This window comes from Leptosomus discolor, unplaced genomic scaffold (assembly GCF_034619465.1).
Source record: "Leptosomus discolor isolate bLepDis1 unplaced genomic scaffold, bLepDis1.hap2 HAP2_SCAFFOLD_112, whole genome shotgun sequence".
NCBI lineage: Eukaryota > Metazoa > Chordata > Aves > Leptosomiformes > Leptosomidae > Leptosomus > Leptosomus discolor.
Window position 1 is genome coordinate 31,498 of NW_028237866.1, and position 23,246 is coordinate 54,743.

General features: G+C 52.3%; 1 protein-coding gene across 1 annotated transcript; it reads right to left on the minus strand.

Moving 5' to 3' along the window:
- Positions 1–2,432: 2,432 nt before the first annotated feature.
- LOC147412573 (coiled-coil domain-containing protein 40-like) lies at positions 2,433–15,304 on the minus strand. Its single transcript, XM_086481221.1, has 18 exons — positions 15,206–15,304; positions 13,853–14,021; positions 13,474–13,664; positions 12,868–12,951; positions 12,560–12,779; positions 11,571–11,725; positions 10,624–10,746; positions 10,101–10,222; positions 9,135–9,378; positions 8,845–9,027; positions 7,359–7,604; positions 6,404–6,617; positions 5,686–5,855; positions 5,470–5,561; positions 4,747–4,867; positions 3,895–4,083; positions 3,525–3,683; positions 2,433–2,765 (listed from the first exon to the last, which is right to left on the minus strand). Exons 1-18 carry the CDS (start codon positions 15,302–15,304, stop codon positions 2,520–2,522), a joined length of 3,027 nt encoding a protein of 1,008 aa, XP_086337347.1. The 3' UTR covers positions 2,433–2,519.
- Between the last annotated feature and the right edge of the window lie 7,942 nt (positions 15,305–23,246).

Below are 23,246 nucleotides of genomic sequence, written 5' to 3' on the forward strand. Positions count from 1 at the left end.
CAGGCCTCAGGGGAGGGGCTGGGGACGGGGCAGCTGCAGGGGGGGAGCAGGGCTGAGGGGGCTCAGGGGGGCTCTGGGAAACGGGATGCCCAGTGCCTGTGCTGGGGGGTCTGTCTCCTTCTCCTTCCCCTGCCCAGCCCTCAGGTCACCCCCGGGGATGCCCCAGCCGGCCCGGCTCCGGCTTGGAGCTCCCACCCACCACCCCCGGGCAGCCAGCAGGCAGAAGACACCCCGTCACCCACCCAAGGGCCTCACTCACCTCAGGGGCAGCCCCAGCCCTCACCTCAGACGGGCCACGCAGCATCCCGGCAGAGCCATCCCAGGAGCACCCGTGCCCCCCGCCCGCGGCTCGGCCCTACCAATGACGTCCAGGTACTGCCGCACCACGCTCTTGGGGTCAGGGCCCAGGAAGACGTAGAAGTCCAGGATCCCGCCCGTCGTGCGCCAGGTCAGGGCCGGGCTGGGCTGCAGGAGCGCATCTGGCGAAGCACGAGCGCCGGAGGAACAAGCTGAGGATGGGGACGTGGGCCAAGCCCATGCCCAGCACCTCCGTGGGACTCACCCATCGCGTTGCTGTTCAGCAGAAAGACGCCGTGAGCCGAACCGCTGTCCTCCATCACCAGGTAGAAAGGGTGGGAGCCGTAGAGGTTGACCTGGGGCTGGAGTAGAGCACAGCGCAGTGTGGGTGAGGCTCCGTTGGAGGCCCCAGCACAGCACCCACCCACCCACCTGCCTGCCACTGGCCAGAAGCACCGTCACGGCTCGGGGTGCAAAGCCAGGGCTTGCAGCCCCAGACACTGCCTGAGTCAGCAGAGCTCTGCCCCAAACAAGAGCCCTGGATCGTGTCAGGGAAAGCGGCTTCTGAGCCAAACAAGAGCCCCAGGGGGGAAAAAGCCTGACTTGGGGACAACAGTCCCCCGGGCTTGCTCAGGGCTGAGGCCAGGTCCCAGAGCTCCACAGCCGCCGATGCCTTTCCCCAGCCCCAAACAAGATGTCAGAGGTTGCAGGGCCACCCCCACAGGCGCAGATGAGCCACCTCCCTCTCCCTCAGCCCCGCTCCGTACCACAGGCGTCATATCCCGATTCCAGAGGGTGACCCTGGTCCACGCCGTGTCGAGGACCAGCGGCGTCTGGTGCTCCCCCAGCCCAGAAATGAAATGGGAGGGCAAAGAGGTGGAGATCTGCAGGAACTGGTCTGCGAAGAAGAGGGGCGCAACAGTGGTGTTCAGCCTGCCGGAGAGAAAGGGAGACTCCGGCAAACAGCCCCAGCGGTGCCCAGCAGCTGGGTTTCGACTGATCTCTGGGACTCCTGCTCCCCTTCCCAGGCACCGAACCGCAGAGGGGCTCAAAGCAAAGCCCCCGCAGCCGCTGACCGCCACCCCGCTGCTGTCACCGCCATCCCCTGCCGCATCCCTGCTCCGTCCCACGCACCGCTGGGGTTGGGGCCAGGACCCGCTTCCAGACCGAATCCCTTCGGGAAGGCTCGGGGCAGGACGGGCACTTACAGGACCTGCCCGTCGCGCTGCCGGCAGACGACGAGGCCGAAGGGATCCTGGTTGATCTGCAGCCCGTAGAGCGGGGAGGCGGCTCGGCCGCTCGCCCGCGGCGTGGCCAGGGGCACCTCGTACCGCTGCCGGGCCGGGTCCCGCAGCTGCGGGGACAGAAGGGAGGGGGGGGGTGTCAGCGGGGGGGTCCGGAGCACCGGGGCACCGGTCCCGGGGCCGGCTCGCACCGTGAAGCGGAGGCGGGTGGGGGTCTCCAGCGCCACGTCCAGCCGCCAGCTGCCCACGGTCCCCGGCAGGAAGCTGGCGGCGACGCGGCGGAGCCGGGTGGCGTAGCCGGTGGCGGTGGCCGTCAGGTTCTCCGCCCGGTAGCTCCGGTAGCCGCTGGGGAAGAAGCACCAGGGCGGGCCGGGGCTGGAGCCGGAGCCGGGGCTGGAGCCGGAGCCGGCGGGTGCGTAGCAGCAGCCCCGCTCCTCGCAGTCCGCCCGCGACAGCAGCCGCTCGGGGCCGCAGTCGAAGCGTTCGCCCGGGGGCACCTGGCAGCCGGCGGCCCCGGGGCTGCCCGCCGCGGCGGAGCCCAGCAGCGCCAGCAGCAGCAGCGCGGCCGGGAGCCCCGGCCCCGCCATGGCCCCGCCGGCCCGGCCCGGCCTCCCAGCAGGCGCGGCGGGACCGGCCCCGCGGCACGGAGGCGTCTGCGGGGCGGGACCGGCCCCGGGAGCGGGCGGGCGCCTTCCCCCGCCGGGGCCGGGGCCTTCCGCCTCCCGGAGCTGCAGGGAAAGGCGGTGAGAGAGGGGGGGCCCGGAGGGGAAGGGGGCGGCTGCCCCCAGCGCCCCAGGCCAGGGGGAGGGATGAAGCCACCCTTGTGCAGCCAAGGAAACAAAAATCAGTTGCACTGCTACAGCTTTGGTGACCACTACCTGCTACACAGACTTAGTTTTTAGATATTTGTTTATTTACAAAGCCTGCAGGCTCCAGCAGAACAAGAGCTGAGGGTTACATGGATGGGGTTGGTGGCAGTCAGGCTTCCTGCGAGCCCAGCCTGGAGCCCAAGCACTGTCTGAGCCACTGGAGAGTCCGGTAGTGCTGGGGATGGTCCTGCTGGATCTGCTGGACGATGGCATCGATGGTCTGGAGCCGGTGGCGCAGTTTCTGGTGCTCATTTCTCCAGGCTTGCTCCGTGCGGCACAGGGGAGTGTACGTCCCTTCCTTCAGCGCCTGCAGGTGCTTCCGGCGAGTCTGGTAGGACACGATCTCCAAAAGATTCTGAGGAAAGCAACAACAGAAATTGCTTTGACAGCAGGCCGCAGAGAGAAAAGCACTAAGAAAGGCAGGTGACTTTTGTCACCGGTACTGGAACCATCACATTCTGAAAGGGAAGGGCTTCTGAAGAGGGACAGGGCTATCAAGTCCCCTTTGTACCGGCAGAACAGCTGCTAACGGGTACAACCAGAGAAGTGGTTAGGTTGGAAGAGACCTTTAAGATCATTGAGTCCAACCATGAACCTAACGCTGCCAAGTCCACCATTAAACCGTGTCCCTAAGCACCACATCTACACCTCAGCTAATAGAAAAAAAAAAAAAAATTAAATGTTCATCACAGAATTCCATAAACCAGAGAAATACCTGCATGCACAGGGCAACTCTCGCCAGGACAGAGTTTGACCAACTTACAACCTTTGCAGGAGGCCATTCAAGACCTTCAGCTGGCTCTCAAATCTGTAACATATGAGCAGCCAGAAAGCGCTCACAGAGGAGAGCTGTGACCGGGTATTTTCAAGACACAAACCATGTCCTTCAGGCTGATGTCTCCAGGTGAATGCTGCCTCGCTAAGAGTACAACTGCAGCCCCAATTCAGGACCCCCATGAGCCCTCAAGGTGTGCTCAGTTAACTTAAAGTGCCGCTAAAATGCCAAGCACACTCAGTTCAGGATGGTGGCGAGACAGGGAGATGGGGAGCCGGCACCAGGAGAAAGCAGCCGGTCCCGTCGGGCTCGCGAGCTCCAGGGAGCGGAGCCGCTCACCCGTCGCTTCCTGTTCCGACGAGCTTCTGCGTCTGCATCGAGGCCGTCGCACTCAGCCTCCAGCCTGCGCAGTTCTTGCTGCTTTTCCGAGAAGGCGGCACCGAGGGACACCTGGGCGCTCTCCAGCTCCAGGAGGGTTGCGTTGCAGTCCTGAACGTTCTGGCAAACGGAAGAGAAGGAAAGGGCAGAGTGTGGTTCTTCGTCCAGCTGCACTCCCAGCCATCTCCCCAGAACTCTCCTGTGGGGTTTTTTAAGGAGCCTCCAAAGCCTGTCCCGTCCGTGTCCCGACACCCCGCGTGTCTGCGCTCAGCCCACCCTGGTGCTCCTTACAGCCCCGGTGAACTCCTGCAGCCCTGCTCTGCTCGCTCACCTTCTGGGCTTTGCTGATCTTCTTTCTCAGCTCCTGTTTCTTGCAGTGGAAGACGCTGTTGGGGACAAGCTTCTTGTCTCTTTTGTTCTGACCCTCTCCACAAAGCGCTATCACCTCTCTGCGAGAAACAGATGCCTCCATATCACGAATCATCTTCTCCTGCTGCTTCATCAGCTGGCCGTAGCGGACCTGCCGTGTGTCAAGATATGAAATAGGCTGAAAGTAACAAATGTTCACAAACGGCACCGAACCGATTCTGTGCGGCACATCCCCTCCACATAAACCAGACATACGTGACACGTGAGCGTTGGCAAGCCAAATTTGCTCTAAACCCAAACCCGGCTTGCCCTGTGTGGATCTGGAAAGCAAAGGGCTGGATTATCAACTCGTCTAAAGTAATCTTCAAAAGGTTTCACTGGAACTCCTTAGCAATAGGAAAAGCAGAAGAGTAAAGTAACCTGGGAACAAAAGGGAAGAGTTGCTTTGCCAGAAGACAGAAGGCTTCCCTAACCAGTGATTAAGATGATGCAATATTTAGTCATCAACATTCCTTTGCTTATAAATTGGGGTCACGGCATAAGGTGGCAAACATATTATGTTTTAAATAGATCGCTCAGGTGTCTCTAGACTCTGCTGCAGCCCATTACACGGCAGGCGCAAGGAAGGCACGAAGAGCACGCACGCTGGATGTATTTCATTCGGCCCAGCTGGAGGGTGTACGATTTCCAACATTGCTGTGGCCTGGCAATGCTGCTTCCCCAGCCCGTTTCTCATCTCCTGCCTTCAGCAACGCCGAAGCTGAATCCATCGTGTGCAGCTTCCCCTCCCCAGTGCTCCTCCCCCGGGGCTCACCTGCATCCTGTGAATCTCTGTTCTCATGGCGTGGAGCTCGCCGTGCCCTGACTCAGACTCCACCGCCGCACGCATCTCTCTCGTCAGCTGGATCTTCTTCTCCCACAGCAGGATTTGATGCCTTCAGTGACAGAAAGGGAAAGCGGCACCTTTGTCAGTGCCTGAGAGGACGCTCGCTCCCTGTGCACGCGTGGCAGCACGCTCCCGAGCTCAGTCCTGAACATGGAGCTGAAGGTGCAGCAGAACCTGAGGGTTTGCACGTGGGACACGTAAAAGGGCAGCCAGGAGCAGCGTGGAACCAGACAGGGAGCTCCGCCATCCACAACGTGGCACGGTGGTGGCACGGTGACTAACAACAAGCGTGCCCAGGCTGCTGGGTGCTGGTGGACCCCAGTGAGCTGCCCAGCGCAGCACGCTCGCTCCGAGTGACTGGCGGAGGAGAGCGCAGGCAGAGTCACCCCATACAGATCTCAGCAACGTCCAGCACGAGCCTGCTGGAACTGTTAAAGCCGACATCCTCACGGCTCTCGCTGCTTGCAGAGACAGCTAAAGCACCTTTCAGCTTCTGCGCCCAAAAATCCATGAAACTCCTTTCATCTTCTCCGAGAAGGACAGAAGCACATTTGCTGTTGCTGGTTCAGTTCGATGAGCAGAGAGGAAAGGTGACATGGACACCTACATTCAAAGAGGGTGGCACAAAGCAAGAACCTCTCTGGTACCTACTCTGCTTCCACCAGGCTGTTTAGGAGTCTTTCCTTCTCCTCAGTCAGCTGACTGTGCTTCTCCTGCATCTCAACCGACTCTTTTTCTGCTGCCTAGGTTTGGGAAGCATAACATTGTCAGACAACACAACGTGGTCAGACTAAGAAAGATTTACACGGTCACTGTCTGCCTCCGATCTGCACGGGAGGCTGAGACCTGGAAATGAGATGTCTGTACCTTGAGAGAGCGCACAAACTCGTTCTCGGTGATCGTGTTGCCATATTGCAGCTCCTCGAAGCTGCTGCTGTTCTTGTGGATCAACACATTCAGCTTTATCAAGTCATTGGACATGTTCCTCATGTGACGTTCGATGTCTTTCTGCTCTTTTGTTTCCTGCTGAATTTCATCTACAGGTGAACAGGAAAAAAAAAAAAAAAGTCTTAAAATTCCCACAAGCAGCAGGTGGAACACAGGCAAGGCGTGACAGACTGCCATCAGACCAGACAACGCTGCCTGCAGAGCCACCTGCGTCCCATGTACCCAGCCAAACCGTTTTTCCACAAGCCCAAAACCCAAATACGGTTTTGAAGGAGACTGCTGTGGAAAAGAGCTGGTTTGAGCCAAGGGAAGCGCCATCGTGGTGGGGACATTTACCCACCAACTACTTGCAAACATTATTTAAGAAGTGTAGCACGTGACACGGCCACTTCGGTTCGGTTGTGCCCGTTAAGGCAGCGGGATCAGTCGGGACAGGGAATAACGCCAGGCAGAGCAGCAGAGGTGCCTGGCTCGTAGCCCCAGAGCAGCGCTGGGGCCGCCTGCGTTACTGCTCACACGGACGTAGGAGCACGGCGCATTCTCTGGTGAAGGTCTGGCTCACCCGTCCGTAAGCCCTCGCTCCCTTTTTCCTCCATTCACAGCTGAACGTTTTAAAAAGAGTTGGGGAATGACCTACTTTCCCTGCGCACTTTCTTCTGCTGCATTACTGTGATCCGTTTCTTTAACGTGTCCAGGGAGGCTACTTGTTCCTCCCGTTGGTGTGTTAACTTGACCAGCTCTTGCTGCTGATTGAGCCAGTGCTTTTGTAGCGTCATCACCTCAGAGTGATATTCTTCTATCTGCTTGGACAGCTTGTTGATCTCCATTTCCAGTGGCCCCAGTTCTTGACCCTGGATGAGGGCAAGGTTGGGGATTAATCAGGCAGAAGCTGCTGAAGCACTTTTTGCAGAAGGCCGGTCCAGCCGCTGAGATGCCTACCGAATACTTCAGCTATACTGTTACTTCCTTTGTGCCTCTATTTCCCAGGAGCTGGATGGGACCAATCATTCCTGACCTCACGGGAACAAATGCAAGGGAAGCCCGAACAGCTCTCAGGCTCTGGGGCGAGAGGGGCCTCCTAAGCTCCTACAACAGGCACATCTGGGTGTCCAAGAGTCTGCCACAGCACTCATTCTTGCATTGGGCTCTATAAAGGTCTTGCAGCTCACGGTGCCAGGGGCAGACCTGGGTATCTATCAGCTGAATGGGGCCAAGCACCAAGTGATCTACATAACCCCGCCTGCTCCATTCGCCCCTTGTCAGGATTTGCAGGTTTTCTGATGAGACCCTAGTTACTCCCAGAGTATTGATGTCATTCAACGTTTTCATCAGGCACAGACAACTCCCTGCAGAAATCTGTGCTGGGCACACCCTCATTTCACAATTCCCTCATGCCAGCTCCTCCCCCCCGTGCACTAAGAGCTGTTTGACAGACGTAAACATTTACATTAACTAGTGCAGCTTTTAAACCTCTATACTGATGCCTGAAAGTTTTAACTACTCAGCACTTACACAGCTACATTTATCAGGGGCACCTGTGGTCACCACAAAGAATAAAATCAAGCCTGGGACTGAAATGGGAATGTACATACCCCCTGCCGCGCAAGAATCTTCTCCAACCTCTTGTTGTACTGGCTGAGCACCGCTTGCCTGTTCTCGGTCAGGAGACTGCACCTTGCAATCTCGCTTTCCCTGCAGCTGATCAGGTCACGGGTATTTTTTACTTCCTTGTCCAGCTGACAAAGTGTGTTTTGGAGAACTGTCAGCCTGCAGCTGGTATGAGTTGCATTCAGAATAACCTGGGCCACATCATTCTCAACCTTGGAAAAATGCAGCTCCTAGGAACGCCAACAGACAGAAAACAAATTACTGTCAGCAGCAGCAGCCCATTGATTTGGAACGCCCGCTTCCCGAGGCACAGGAGTCAGGGGATTTAGATTCTCCTCCCAGGTCTGTGCCACAAGCTGCGAGCCAGCCACTTACCCGCTCTGTACCTTTGTTTCTCCATCTCCTGACGGAGATACCAACATTTACCTCTGCCATAAGGCTGCTGAAGAGCATGAAGGAGCCCGAACATCCCAAAGCCTTTAAGAGGCCGCGCTCATCACCTCTGCACTTACCTGCCCTGCCTGGGTGTCTCCAGCTGCCCGGCTCACCGGAGCAGGACATTCTCCACCACACCCGACAAGCACGTCCCTCACCGAACCACCACCGCAGCAGCCAGAAAGGCGGGTGCCTGTTGAGCGCAGCGCGAATGCAGCCGGGTGACTTCTGCTGCCCCCGCGCCGCCAGCGGCCACGACTCTCTGGCTACATCCAGCCGTGCACCGCAGGTGCTGATGGGAGACAACGCGAGTGTCCGCTTGTTGGTGTGCCTGTGGGAAGGGGGCGGGGGGCCCCTCTCTCACAACGGAAGCCAGCCCTGGAACTCTTCCTCTTGCTCAAGATAATGCCCCCGATTTAAAAATCCCAGGGCCAGGCTGAAGTAACCCGCAGAAATACAGAGGTGTGGGTGCCTTGTTAGTGCCAGCCCACACAACTCAACACCACAAACACTACGCTGGATCTTCTCGTTTTTCTATCTGTTCCAGTTACACACTCCCAAAGAGAGCAACTGATCGTGCCACAAAGAACTGTGGGTCTGGTTCGATTGTTCCTCGGGCTGTAATCCTCACTCAGGAACGAGAGCAGGCCTGTATCGCATTCCATGATGCCGGACAGAGATACAGGTTAGTTCAATGTGGAGTACAGCAGTACTACATATCCACTGTCTTCCTCCAATACATAAGAACTGGTACTACTTTATGGTAAAAACTCACAGAATTCATCGTTCTGTCCCATTTTTTAAGTAAAGAAAGAACAGTACATTATGTGTCAAGGCCTTTTTGGCCAAACCCTCTCGCGTACACCAGAATCCCACAATAAGAGCACTGGAAGAACCAAACTGAAGTCACAAACTCAGCAGACCTTCAACTGCAGATCTGAAAAGCAGAACGAAGGTGCGGACGAAACACACTTGAGAAACACCGCTCAGGGCGGTTTCCTTCCCCCGCCCTCCCAAACGGAAGAGATAACACACCAGGTCTGTTTTTCTCCTACGGAGCTTTGCAGCCAGCTGCGAGAAGTGCTTTGTGGCTTTGCTGGACACCATCTGGTCCTGAAGCTTTGCCATGATTTCGTTCTCCATCTGCACTTTGGCATCAGTTCCTTTCTCTATGTCCTTACTGATGGACAGCAACTGATTCAGACAAGCAGCTTGATCCTAAACGCAGGAAAGACAGGAGACAGGGTCACTACAACTGTTTGGGGAAGGGGATTAAACATCTGTGTCTGATTTGAAAGGTTCTTCTTCCAAGTAACTCTCCTCACCATCCTGGTCCTGTTGAGGGCCTGCTCTGTCTCGTGGAGAACGCGAGCGTAGGTGCCAGATTCCACCTTCAAGGCCTCCTGCCTGGAAAGGCACCGGGCAATCAGCTTCTTTGTCATGTTGGCATCGTTCTGTGAACGGCTCAGGATGGCGACAAGCAACTCATTCTTCTCCTCCTCCTTCCTGATTGACTTCCTACAGCCATGGATGTCCGTTTCTAGGGACTTGAGGTCATGTCTGTACTTGCTGGAGAGGCAAAGAGGATGGAAAATCACCACAGGGGTAGACTCACGCGCTGAACAGTCATCTACAAATTCCTCTTTTCAAACACGCTACTGCAGCGACAACAGACCAAGGAGGAAGATCTTTACAAAGGCCACCCTGCTGTGACAGTGCAGAGTCATCAGAAGATGGATGGAGACAGAAGACTGAAAAGCAAACGTACGTAGGAAAATTAATTCCCGCTTTCAGTCCTGTCCCCACCCCCCACTCTTACCAGGATGCCACCATCAAAGCACATTGCAGGCAATCAGCCAGGCTGACTCCAGAGCAAATAAGCGCTTCCTTTGGCAACAACAGGACGGTTTTCCTGATGATTTCTGAAGGCATCACAAAACCCTAACTGAGAGCGACAGGTAAAATCCCTCTTGAAGTCTAGCTCTTTGGATTGAGAGATGTTGCAAAGGTGAAGGAACTCTTCTAAAGGACTAAAATATGAACAGAAAAACTCTAAACAGCTTTAAAAACCCCACGCATTTTGGGGGAGAGTTGTGTTTTGGATACAGAATAGTGACGAAGAACTGTGCTTCCTATCCTTTAACCTTACTACATGCTTCAGAGCAGCAAACTTGTTCTGCTTGACATACCCTGCACGCGCAGCAATAAACTGGAGACGCACTGCCCCTTTCAGCATCCCTCCCGTCCAACCCGTGTGAGGTCCCTCCTGGGACTGTTCTCAGACACCGTACCTCAGCAGCGCTTGGGTGGCGATATAGGCCTCATCTCTCTGCTTCATTCCCGCCAAGCTGCTATTCCAGTGGTTCATCAGTCGCTTTTTCTCCATGTTAATAGCCTGAACCTCCATACAAGCCTGGGGGAGAGAGGATTTGTAGACAGGATAAATCTGTACTAGGCTGGGAAACCAAATTCACGTTACAATGCCTTTTTTGTGTGTGTGTTCATAATACGCTGGGCAGGAACAGCTTCAGCTAACGTGCCTCTGGTTTATGGTCACCCCCGACCACAGAGCATAGGTCTGCAAGGAAAAAAATGCAGAGAGGGTGGGGGAGGAAGTGATTTATAGGCAATTCTTGAGGACAAAGGGAAAAACAAACCAAACCAAACCAAAACAAAAAAGTCTTCATTCCTCCAAACAGGAACTGATCATACAACTCTGTCCTACACTGTAGCTACCACGTGAGCATGAGCCAACGGGGTCGGTCCTTCCAGAGGGAAATATTAACCAGAAGCAAAAAAAAAGCATTCTCCTACCTCATTTGCTGCTTGCCGAGTTACTTTTGTGTCCTCTGCCTGAGCCACAAACTGAGCTTCGAACAGAGCAATCTGTTCCTGCAGCTCGTAGGCTTTCCGGGTCAAGCGGTCTACCAGAAGATCCTAGAGAGGCAGAGCCAAACAGCTCAGGATGAGTAACATAATCTCAGGCTTAACCAACTAAATTCTACAGCAATAACTTGGGCTGAAAATGAATTTAGTTAGCTTTGATTCCTACTGAAACTCTTCCATTCCTATCCAAACGACTCCTGAATGCAGCAGTGACAATTTTCAAGAGAACAAAACCTTCTTTGCTGGTTTTTATCGTTCCACCCACAGTAGGAAATTGGTCCTTCAGATCTGAAGCAGCATTCATCCCTGCCAGCATGGGTTACATTGCGCCACCTCTCCAGCAGCTGGGAATCTTGATAATTTATGGTTTAAAATCCTTTGTTAAAAACCATCTAAACCCATTCCATCTCAACCGTTTGCCCGCAATTCTGCATCAACAGTAATTAGTTGGTGTCCTGCTGCAAGCAGGAGGCAGCAGAGGGAGCTCCAGCACACCGACCGCTCAGTTCACCTTCCAAGTTCGCTCTTCCTTGGGACTCAGAGCAATTCTCCAGACTTCAACATACGATACTTCTTTGCTAAATATCTTTCTGCCCCCACACCCCCGTTGCCTGCGTGAAGAGTGATCACTACTGATTACTACTTCCTATTATAAGGCTCATAAAAAAATTCTGTTCAGTACATGCCACTATCTTGGTGGTGGGGATTCTTCTCATTTTCAATTATTTGGGGAAAATATCCCCACGCACCTTCCATGGTGTCTGTATATTCACTACAGCCTTCCTTCTGCCAAGGCAGCACGTCCTCCGAGACTCGCCGCTAGCTGTCACCTGAATTCATTTATTTATTTGAAAGAAGAGAGTTTTACTTGATACCTGTTTTTTCTTTTCCACGTCAGCTTGGGCCTTCTCCAGCTCAGCCCTCTTTGTCGACCGTTTCGTTAGTAAAATATTATGGTGCATATGGTCCGTGTTCTGCACGTAGAAGAGGTGCAAGGCCAAGTTTTCAACCTGGGTCTGCATTGCAGAGACTGGGGAGGCAGGGGGAAAAATATTTACAGAAAAGTATGTTTGTAAGACACACTTTAAACAGAGGTAAAAGGGAAAGAAACACAGAAGCACCCAAAGCCAAATTCGCACACTGACCAGCCAAATCAGCCCCCCTGAAATGTGAATTTGCATCGGCTTTGGAGTACAGCTCCACAAGCACAGCTAATATCTTGGTAAGCAATTCATTGCTTCCCAGCACTCAGAAGCCCAGGAGATCAAAGAAGGGGCGGCCTCAGGAGGCTGTGACTCCACTCCTCTGCCCCAAAACAGAACTGTCTCTTTCTCAGTCTGTTGAACGCTTCTCTATTTTTTTCAGCAACCTGCCAAACCTTTCTAGGCAGTTTATCCTACGCTGAGCTACCCTCGCCATCACAGTTGTTTTCCTGTCCCCTACCCACAGGCCTGCAGCACAACCAGCATGAGTCAAGTCCATTTCTTTGGCTGGGACGGGTTCCCACATGGATGGCACTCTCAGGCTCCCGCGTGCCCCTCACGACCCACGACCTTTGCGATCTCGTCACACCCTTACAGAGACACAGGCAAACGTAACAGAGCGACAGGATCTTCCTCCTTCTAAGTCACAGAGCAGCCCATCTGCCCGGAACAGTTTTAGTCCTAAAGACCTTCTTAGAAGTACAAGGTAGCCACACGGTCTTAGAAACAACCAGGAATACCTGTGAAAGGTTTCAGCGAGTGCCTTATTCCTGATCAATGTTACTGTATTTTTCAATCCAATGCTTGACTTGGATTCAAATAAATCCCTTTCTCCACACAGTACTAGAGCCAGGAAACCTGGCAAGGGCTGCCTCGGTCACCTTTCTGGCGTTCATCGTGTGTGTTCTGACACATTTGCTTGTAAGTAAGCCTGAGGCCCTCCAGCTCCTCCTCCAGCTGCTGACGTGCTGCGGCCACCTGAGAACGGCGGTCGTGGCTCTTCTCCAGTTCCAGCTGCAGGCGGGCCAGCTGCTGCTGCGCTCCGTAAAGAACCAGCCCAAGCTCTTCCCTCTCTGCTTGCCCCTTCTTCGCTGCTGCCCTCTGCAAACACAAGAGGAAACCAGTTACCTGGCTTCAGCTCGGGCAGGGGTGGGCTGCTGCGGGAAGGCAAAGTAAGAATGCCACGTACCAGTTCCTGAAGCTCTAGGCTCACTTTTTCCATCTGCTTAGTGAGGTGACTCTTCAGGGCAGCCTGGAATCTTCTCATCAGAGGCTGTCAAGAAGTATGACATTGATACAAGTCAACGTACTTGTGTAAAGAAATTATGAAGAAACCTTACTGCTGCCCCCGCTGTTAAATAACACAGCGTATTTTCTGCCACAGACCCTTGCATTCTTCCTTTAGCTACGCTCACTGTAACGAGTGAGAGGAGTTACACAGTGGGTATTTGTTGACAGCAGAAAGCCACTACTGAGGATATCTGAAAGTCAGAAACACATCAGAAGAGCTGCCTCTGAGAGCCCATCCGCTCGCTCTTGCTGACAGTACTTCTCTTTCAGGAGCACTGAGGAGTATCAGATTTACCCACCACACGGCTCCCTCCTGAGCCTCCCGTTTGGGGTTAACCCTGAGGGAGCAGACACGCTCAGGAGTCAGTACTGCTGCAAAAGCCTGTTTTAAACACGTGGTTTCAGCCTATGGCTGAGCCGCTGCTGACAATCTACCTTGTGTATTTCATACAAATAAAACCAGCAGGTCTGCGAAGAAGAACGACAAGATTGGAGGACTTCTCACATGTTCTAGATCCAAGACAACCAGCTCTGTTTCTTCTACGGTTTCTTCACTTCTTCCACTCATTTCGTGCCCCTCAGCTCCACGCTGCTGGCATGCCTGTTCCCGCCTTTGGTCACCATGCTCACTGGTGAGCTGATCCAACTGCTCAAAGGCAGTCTCTGAGCAGAGAGAAATGGGTTCTCCAATGTCACCTGGACCCCACCCCCCAAGAAAAAAAAAAAAAAAAAAAAAAAGAGAAGAAAAAGACAAAGAAAATGCTTAGATTTCAAAGCGTTGTGCCTCCAGTTGGACTAACAATGATGAGAAAGGGAGAAAACTAGAAACTGTGCTTGACAGGTGGTATGGAGTGTTGTACTGTTAGCAAGGGACTGAAGGATACCTGACTCTGTGCAGCTGTTCCGCTCCGCTGACCACGCAGACACCTGCTGAGGAGCTCCTGAAGGAAGGGGAGGGTTTTCTCTCTCGGTTACTGGCTGCTCCATGTCACCCAACGCAGGAGGACAACTGTCTAATTCGACTTTGTCCAAGAAAGTCTCAGGGGATTTTTTCTGAAACGTAAAATCCACCACCTGAAACAGCTTTTCAGTCTGCCCTGACAATCTGCTTGTTTCTGTCACCACGAGACAAGAACGATGCAGACACAGAATCGGCAAGAGGGCCTTGTTCTAAACTCAGCCCACAGATACACTGGCAAAGCTGTGCCTCTGCCGATTCAAAAACCACCTTTACCCACATGCAGCACGACAGAGGAACCTCTCCAGCTCTGTCACAGCTTTTGTAGACTTTGTGCCTGACCAGTTAGCTTCTCTCTGTTCAGTTCTGGTCGGGTTTGTGTTGGCAGCAACAAAACCGCCCCAGGAGAATTTGAAATTACAAATACCGGCCATGCCTTCTGTGAATAAGATTGTGTGTGTTATTAGTGTCTCACCTCTGCAGAACTAACAAACAGCTCTGTAGCTCCTCTTTCTGCTGGGGGAAATGTCTCTTTTTGGTCCTGCAGAGGAACGGACCCTTCTTCTTCACTGTCGCTCCCATTCTCCGCCTCTACTGCCTAGCACACACACAGGCAAAAAGCAGAATAGCAGCGTTACAGCAGGTTGTGCATTTGGTTTAATGCTCATGCTACGGTGCTGTAACAACTGCTTTTTGTCATGGGAGTTTAATTTTGAAGTTTAATCTCGTTCACAAAAACAGTCACCCAGGCAGCATGAAGACGGTAAAGATCCTGACAAAAATTCTACACACCACTTTTAATTTCAGATGTGTCTCTGGCTCACGTCTATTTTTTAAAAAAATGCCCTTAGGGATTTTAGTCCTCCAGCTGGTGCTACACGTAGCCAAACTATTATCTTCTTTTTAAAGAGACACTGTTTTATCCCGTACCATCATTTGCCAAATTCAAATATCGTGCAGTACCAACAGACAAAAAAAACTTAGCACCACCAACCTCGAACACAGCCCCCGTACGTGTGTCTGTGAGATGGGGGCAAGCTCCCGTTTAACATGCCTACAGCCATCTGGGAGCTGAGTGAGAAGCACATGCTTCAGGACGCTGCTGACACACAGAACTACAACTACATTTAACTTGGTTTTTTTAATAGACAGGGCAAGACTTCAACAACCGCTCCCTTGTTTTACTTCTCCCTATTGAAACTGCTTCCACGAAGCCATCACTCTGCAAGGAGAGCGTAGGAACACCATGCTGCCCCGCGAACGTTCTGAAGGAAATCACCTCCATAGCAAGAGGTGACGGAACTCGGACGATATCCCGCGCAGCGGAGCCGGATTCCACCCCAGAGCCCTCTGCTGCGGCACCGGCGGCCTCCTCCATATTGCTGGGCTGGGGATGGCCTGTGCCTGCAACCAGAGCGGAGGGAAGAGTGAGAACCAGCCCGGCTCCCCGGGGCCCGCCAGCTGCAGGCCGCCGCGGGGCTGGGCACGGGCACCCGCGGGGCCGGGGAGGCCGGGCGGCCGAGGGCCGGGCGGTTCAAGGCCCGGCCGCGGCCCAGCCCCGCACTCACCCGCCGCCGTCTGCGCCATGTTCCCGTGTTCCCGTTGCCAGGCGACGCAGCAACACCCGGTCACGTGAGCGCTCCGGGCCGCACCACCTCAGCCCGTGGAGGGGGGGGGAACGCGGGCCGCACCACCTCGGCTCGTGGAGATGGGGGGGGCTGTGGGGGGGGCGCTCGGCCCGCACTACCTCAGCCCGCCGGGCCCGGGGGGGGCCCGCGGCGTCCCGGCCGCCCTGGCGGCGCCAGCCCCGGTGCGGGGCAGCAGGTAACGGCGCCGAGGGCTGGAGTCCGGGCGGGGGGAGCTGCGGGGACGAGGCACCCGGGACGCTGCCCAGCACCCCGGGGATGCATCCATTTTCTTTTATCCCGCTCTTTGTCTTCCCTTCCCTCCGGAGCCCCGAGGCGCTCGGTGTGCTGCCGGCTGGGGGCTGGCGGAATGCGAAAGAGTTCATTTTAACTTTATTTTCTGCTGTTCTGGGCTGGCTCCCTAAAGCTTGGGGTGTATTTAGGATTGCCTTCCTTTTGGGGAGGGGGTCCTCTCTCAAATTGCCCCAGTATCTACCTCTTCCTTTGCTGTTATCAGCAGAGACATGAAGGTGGACGGTCGGTGTAATAAGTAACATATTGTGCTTTGTTCATTAAACCTGTATGGGAAGGTATGGATGGAAGATTTCTGTGCCCGCAAGGCTTGATAGCCCAACCGAAGGACATCCGGCAAAGTCAACAGGACCCGCAGCTGAGGGGGTTGAGTAATCACATTCTTGCATAAGTCCACCCACAGGGCAACGAGGAAGACCTCCAGCCTTCATCCTTACGACCACCAGGAGGCAGAGAAAGACCCCCCAGCAACAGAAGGAACATGCGCAGAGTATCGCCCTGATTGCGACATCGCGAATGCAGGAAATGAGACTGTATATAATGTGCTTACACGAGGCGGGAAGGCGCGAGCCGTTGGCGGAGCGCAGACTCCCCGGCCGCCCAGCGCTGCCTTTGCTCTTGTTCGCTTGCTAATATAATAAAATTCGCATTGGATTTTGACACTTTAAATTGTCCGTGTCTCTACCTATCACAATTTGGTGCCTTGACTCGGATCGCGACTACATTGTGGCCTGCAGCTGCATTGGGGAGGCGCCCCGCCAGCCGGCGGCCCCTGCAGCCCTCAGGTCGCTTCTGTCTCGACCGACGAACCTAAATTGAACACTGAGCAAAGGAGAACCGGTAACCCTGTAATCTTTGTGCACGAAGCTCCGAACGAAGACGCAGGACGCGTGAGTATAGGCCGGGAATCCGTTCGGTTTGGGTTGGGTATCCTGGGGCACGATGTATGAGACGTCCTGCCAGGGCGAAGTGAGTGCGGACCCTCTAGTAGTGCGTTTCTCGTAGCCCGCGAGGGAGCGAGCCCCAAACGAGGGGAGCGGTTGGTGTGTGTGTGTGAGTGCCTCAGAAGATGGGACAAAGGAAAAGCAAGCCCTTTGAGCCCATGGGAGAGGGGCCCCATGTGAAATTGCCCCAAATACCGCCCGATAGTCCCCTAGGGCTGATGTTGAAACACTGGGATAACTTTCCCTCTAGGCAGGGAAAGGATAAGGTAAAAATGATCCATTATTGCATAGAGGTCTGGGGCGGAAAACAGATTCGAGGAGACCATCTGTATTGGCCTGGTTTTGGATCATTTGAGGATTGGATATGTCAGGCGCTAAACATTTATGTTAACTCAAAGGAACCATTTAATTTGGAAGAAAGTGAATATGCCGGTCTGTGGATGGTGGCCGACACTAGGGTAAATTTATACCCTTTAAAAGAAAAGGGGGGTGGCTACCGAGGGAGGAAGAATAGAGAGGAAGAATTAATAAAGCTTTCAAGGAATATCAAGAAGCAGATGAGTCGCCCACTAAATGGTTAGAGAGACTACGAAAGAGTCTCCAAATGTATTCCAGTCTGAATGTAGACACTCAGGAGGGGCAGGCCCTGCTGAAAATGCAATTTGTAGCAAACGCATGGGAAGATATTAAAAGAAAAATTGAGAAGATAGATGATTGGCAGAACAGAGGTTTGGATGAGTTATTGAGGGAGGCACAGAAGGTGTTTGTCAGAAGGAAAGACGAGAGGTTTAAGAAGCAGGCAAAGGTGATGGTAGCAGTGGCTCGGGAAGGACAACGTGGAGGTGGGATTAGATCGACTCACAAAACGGACCCAAGACCCGGGGTGGAAGGAACAAGGAGAAAGGACGTAGGGTGTTATTATTGTGGGAGGAAGGGTCATATGAGAAGGGAATGCAGAAAGCGGCTGCAGGATGAGAAAATATTCAAGGAGGATTAGGGGTGTCAGGGGCTCTATTTGCTGGGGGCTAGACGTAAGACCGAGCCCTTGATAAAAATTAAAGTAAGTCCCCAGCAACAGGAAATCGAGTTCCTTGTGGACTCCGGGGCCGAAAGGTCCACAGTACAAGAATTACCCCGGGGATGTCACTTGTCCCCGGAGACAATGCAAGTAATTGGAGCAAAAGGAGAGCCTTTCGGGGTTCCAGTAATAAAAGACGTTCTTTTTGAAATGGAATCTAAATTTGGGGTGGGATCCCTATTGTTGGTCCCAGAAGCAGATTATAACCTATTGGGACGAGATATGATCATCACACTGGGCATTAATTTGGAAGTTAAAAATAATGAGATGCAAGTAAAATTATGTCCCCTTAGGAGTGAGGATGAAGTAAAAATTAACCCCGAGGTTTGGTACACTCCGGAGACAGCGGGCAAATTAGATATCCCACCCTTCACTGTAACTATCAAGGATCCGGAAATTCCAATAAAAATAAAACAATGCCCAATCTCACGAGAAGGCAGGATGGGGTTGAAACCAGAAATTGAAAGATTAATTAAACCAAGGCTACTGGAACCATGCATGTCTCCCTTCAGTACACCCATCTTACCCGTAAAGAAAACTGATGGGTCCTATAGATTAGTCCATGACCTATGGGAAATTAACAAAAGAACACTTGCAAGGTTCCCAGTTGTGGCAAATCCGTATATTTTACTGAGCCAGCTGGGACCTGAAAGTAAAGAGACCTTACTAACCCCATAGTGGGAAGGGCCTTGTCCTGTTTTACTTACTACAGAAACCTCCATACGAACAGCTGAAAGAGGGTGGACTCACGCCAGCCGAATCAAAGGACCCGTGAAGAATCAACAGTGGCAAGTGACCAGTGTACCCGGGGACCTAAAAATAAAATTTCAAAGGACCTGAATGAACACCTTTAAAATTGAATATAGTGAGAATCCAATTCTGACTGAAGATGGGCATGTAGATGCTGAAATCAAGTGTGGTATATTAACTGTTACCCATTCGTGTGCTTTGTGTGTAAGGTGTGTCGGGAACGGTGGTGGGCCCATTGCCGAAACGGAAGACCCCAAAGAGTGTCTGCCGGATCTGCTGGGAGTGGGAAAGGGAACTCACAGAATTGGCATTAAAATTAAAAGAATCACAGGGAGAGATTATTCTTGAATCAGAGGAATGGTGGGAGATATTTGCTAAAGGAATTCGGCCCGAAAATTATTGTTACCATTCGAATGAACCAATTCCTTTTGTCGCTGAAATAGTAAGAGGGCAGTGCCGGAAGTTCCTGAAAGGGGTGAAGTGCAACGCACCCCAAGTTAAAGATACCAACTGGAGTTCATACATCCTGAGGCAAGTGGCTAAAGTAAGCACGAGTCCTCCTGAAGAATTCCTCTGCTGCCGAGAAGATGGTACCCCTCGTGGCTCGAAGCAACCGAGTCGACGAGCGAGGCAGAGGAGTAAAAAACTGTGGAGGAATGAACCCAACGATTGGGACCGTAAAGCAGTGCTTGAGATCCTGCCTCAAGGATGGTAGCGAAAAGGCGAAGCCCTGGAGTGCAAACGACAAAAATCAGGGACGGGTATCAAATCGGGGTAGGAATAAGCAATTGGTATATTACAAAACCCACCACTTTTCCCGACACGTATTTATAGGGGCAATCTGGGTAGTATTATGCATCCCTGTTTGTGAGCCGTACGCGCATGAACCTTTTAAATGGACCCTGTTTAGATGGGAAGACCAAGCTGTAGTACAGACAAAAATAGTCTCTGGACCTCCCAGTTTTACTCCCACATTGTGCCAACTCGTGCCAATACAACCATGCTTAAACCTGAAAGGGTTTTATTTTTGCCCTCGTTCAAATCCAGGAAGGACCTATTGTAATTCACCAGGACATTATTATTGCACATACTGGGGTTGTGAAACCATAGCATCGGACTGGGCTCCCGGGGGAGGGAATGACAAGTTTATTACAGTAACATGGGGACCAGTGGGATGTGCACCCCCTCAGCGTGATAGTTCTGGTGGTATGCTATTGTCTGGAAATTGCCAGTTTGTATACATGAATATTTCTCAAGACCAGAACCCTACATGGTTTGTGGGAAAAACTTGGGGAATGCGTTATTGGGAACCGGGAACTGATAGAGGAGGACTGATACTAATAAAAAAAGAGACCATTCCAAATGATCCGGAACCAATTGGACCAAATCCCGTGCTAACACATGAACAAACTCTGGGACCCGCGAATGATACTGAAACTAGCAATGATACCCAGTTTACTGGTAATAATACTCACTCTGGTATAAGCAATGATACTTAGTTTACTGGTAATAATACTCACTCTGGTATAACTATCTCAGAAGAAGAAAACTTAGAAGGAAATACCCTATGGAAAGTGATGCAAGGTAGCTACCGAATACTAAATAAGACTAACCCGCAAATAACCAGCTCCTGCTGGCTATGCTATAGCATTAAACCGCCCTTTTACGAGGCTGTAGGAATTACATCCAAGGCTAGGCAGGTAAATGGGACAAACCCTGCACAATGTTTATGGAGAAAAAGGAAAGGATCGGGTCCAAGGTCTCACCTTGGAACAAGTAACGGGAAAAGGACGGTGCGTTGGGACAATTCCACCCACAAAACAACATTTGTGTAATGTAAGTATTTCACTCACAAAGGAAGCTCCTGCGGATTGGTTAATACCAGCGGCAAACGCAAAATGGGTGTGCTCAAGCATCGGAGTAACACCTTGCTTGAGCCTCCGAAATGTTAATAAAAGCAAAGATTATTGCATACAAGTAGCAATAATTCCAAAAATTGTATATCACTCAAATGAGTTTGTCTACAATTATCAAACCACCCCCGAGCACCATCTTGCTAGGAGGGAACCGTTTACAGCTCTGACCATAGCCGCCCTCCTTACAATTGGAGGAACCGGAGCGACCACAGGGATAACCTCTCTATTAATCAACAAGCTGAATTTAAGTCACTTAGAGTAGCAGTGGATGAGGATTTGAGCAGAATAGAAAAATCGATAGACGCATTGGAAAAATCACTAAGATCACTATCAGAAGTGGTGCTTCAGAATAGACGCGGCTTGGATTTATTATTCTTGCAGCAAGGGGGATTGTGTGCAACTTTAAAGGAAGAGTGCTGTGTGTATGCAGATCATACCGGAATAGTACGGGACACAATGGCAGAGCTAAGAAAGGGGTTGGAACAACGAAGGAGAGAGCGAGAATCCCAACAAAGTTGGTACGAATCATGGTGTAACCATTCTCCTTGGCTTACTACTTTATTGTCAACATTGGCGGGACCATTAATACTGCTCACTTTAACGCTTGCATTTGGACCTTGTATTTTTAATAAAGTTATCGCGATAGTTAAGAACCGTTTAGAAGCCGCTCACCTGATGCTTGTTCGAGCGAAGTACGAATCGGTATCCGATGAGCCCGATTTAGCAGAAACCCTTGTCTTGAGTGCTCAAGAGCTACAACGGTTCAATGAACAAAATAATGGACAAAAGAAAAAGGGGGGATTGTAATAGGTAGCATATTGTGTTTTGTTCATTAAACCTGTATGGGAGGGTATGGATGGAAGATTTATGTGCTCACGAGGCTTGATAGCTCAACCGAAGGACATTCGGCAAAGTAAACAGGACCCGCAGCTGAGGGGGTTGAGTAATCACATTCTTGCATAAGTTCACCCACAGGGCAACGAGGAAGACCTTCAGCCTTCATCCTTACGACCACCAGGAGGCAGAGAAAGACCCCCCAGCAACAGAAGGAACATGCGCAGAGTATCGACCTGATTGCGACATCGCGAATGCAGGAAATGAGACTGTATATAATGTGCTTACACGAGGCGGGAAGGCGCGAGCCGTTGGCGGAGCGCAGACTCCCCGGCCGCCCAGCGCTGCCTTTGCTCTTGTTCGCTTGCTAATATAATAAAGTTCGCATTGGATTTTGGCACTTTAAATTGTCCGTGTCTCTACTTATCACAAACAGAATGAGTTAAAAAATTTCAACAAAACAAGGAACAAAGTCTGAAATACAAATTACTGGGATAAACCTATGTTAAGGCAGGTTTATTAAATGCAGTTATTCTGTCACAGAACAGACTGACAGAACAGTCGACGTTGGAAGGAACTTCTGGAGACCATCTAGTCCAACCTCCCTGCTCAAAGCCTATGACCTCGTCTAGTCTTTCAGTTGGCTTTGGATTTTTTTATTTGACTCCAGTTTCTACACAAAGGTATTCTGACAAGTGTTCAAGCCATCCAATCACAGTTAACCTTAAGCCCAACAACAAAGAAGCAAAAGAAAAGGTAAGTGAAGGTAGTTTTTCTTCAAGGCAATAAATACTATTAAACATCACCAATTAACATGTGTACGCCCTGCAACTGAAGCATCCTGAATTGACAATAATTATAGCAGTAAGTCTAAAGTTTTACAATACTTACTTCAGAAAAAACAATTCCAAATCTAAGACTCTGCAGCTGTTTAGTTTAATATCCACCTACACCTGTTCTTTTACTCATTTATTGACTCTATCAGCCTGTCAGGGCTCTACATTTTTCAGAATGCAAGATGTATATAGATATGGTCCTACTTTCTATCTCAATGAACAGTGACACAGTAAAGTACTCGGACATTTCCGATCATCACTCCAAGCTGGGCTAAAAACTGGCTGGATGGCCAAGCACAGAGAGTGGTGGTGAAGGGAGTTCAATCCAGCTGGTGGCCGGTCACAAGGGGTGTCCCCCAGGGCTCAGCATTGGGACCGCTCTGGTGTCACGTCTTGATGGATGAGCTGGATGAGGGGATCGAGTGCTCCTGCAGGGAGCTTGCAGATGACACCACGTTGGGTGGGAGTGTCGATCTGCTGGAGGGCAGGGAAGCTCTACAGAGGGATCTGGACAGGCTGGATCGCTGGGCCAAGGCCAGTTCCACGAGTTGCAACAAGGTCAAGTGCCGGGTCCTGCACTTCGGCCACAACAACCCCAGCAGCGCTACAGGCTGGGGAGGAGTGGCTGGGAAGCTGCCCGGCAGAGAGGGACCTGGGGGTGCTGGTCGACAGGCAGCTGAACGTGAGCCGGCAGTGTGCCCAGGTGGGCAAGGCGGCCAACAGCATCCTGGCCTGTGTCAGCCATGGGGTGGCCAGCAGGAGAGGGAGGTGATCGTGCCCCTGTACTGGGCACTGGTGAGGCCGCCCCTCGAATGCTGGGTGCGGTTTTGGGCCCCTCAGGACAAGACAGACACGGAGGTGCTGGAGCGTGTCCAGAGAAGGGCAGCGAAGCTGGTGAGGGCTCTGGAGAGCAGGTCTGATGGGGAGCAGCTGAGGGAGCTGGGGTGGTTTAGTCTGGAGAAGAGGAGGCTGAGGGGAGACCTTACTGCTCTCTGCAACTGCCTGAAAGGAGGCTGGAGTGAGGT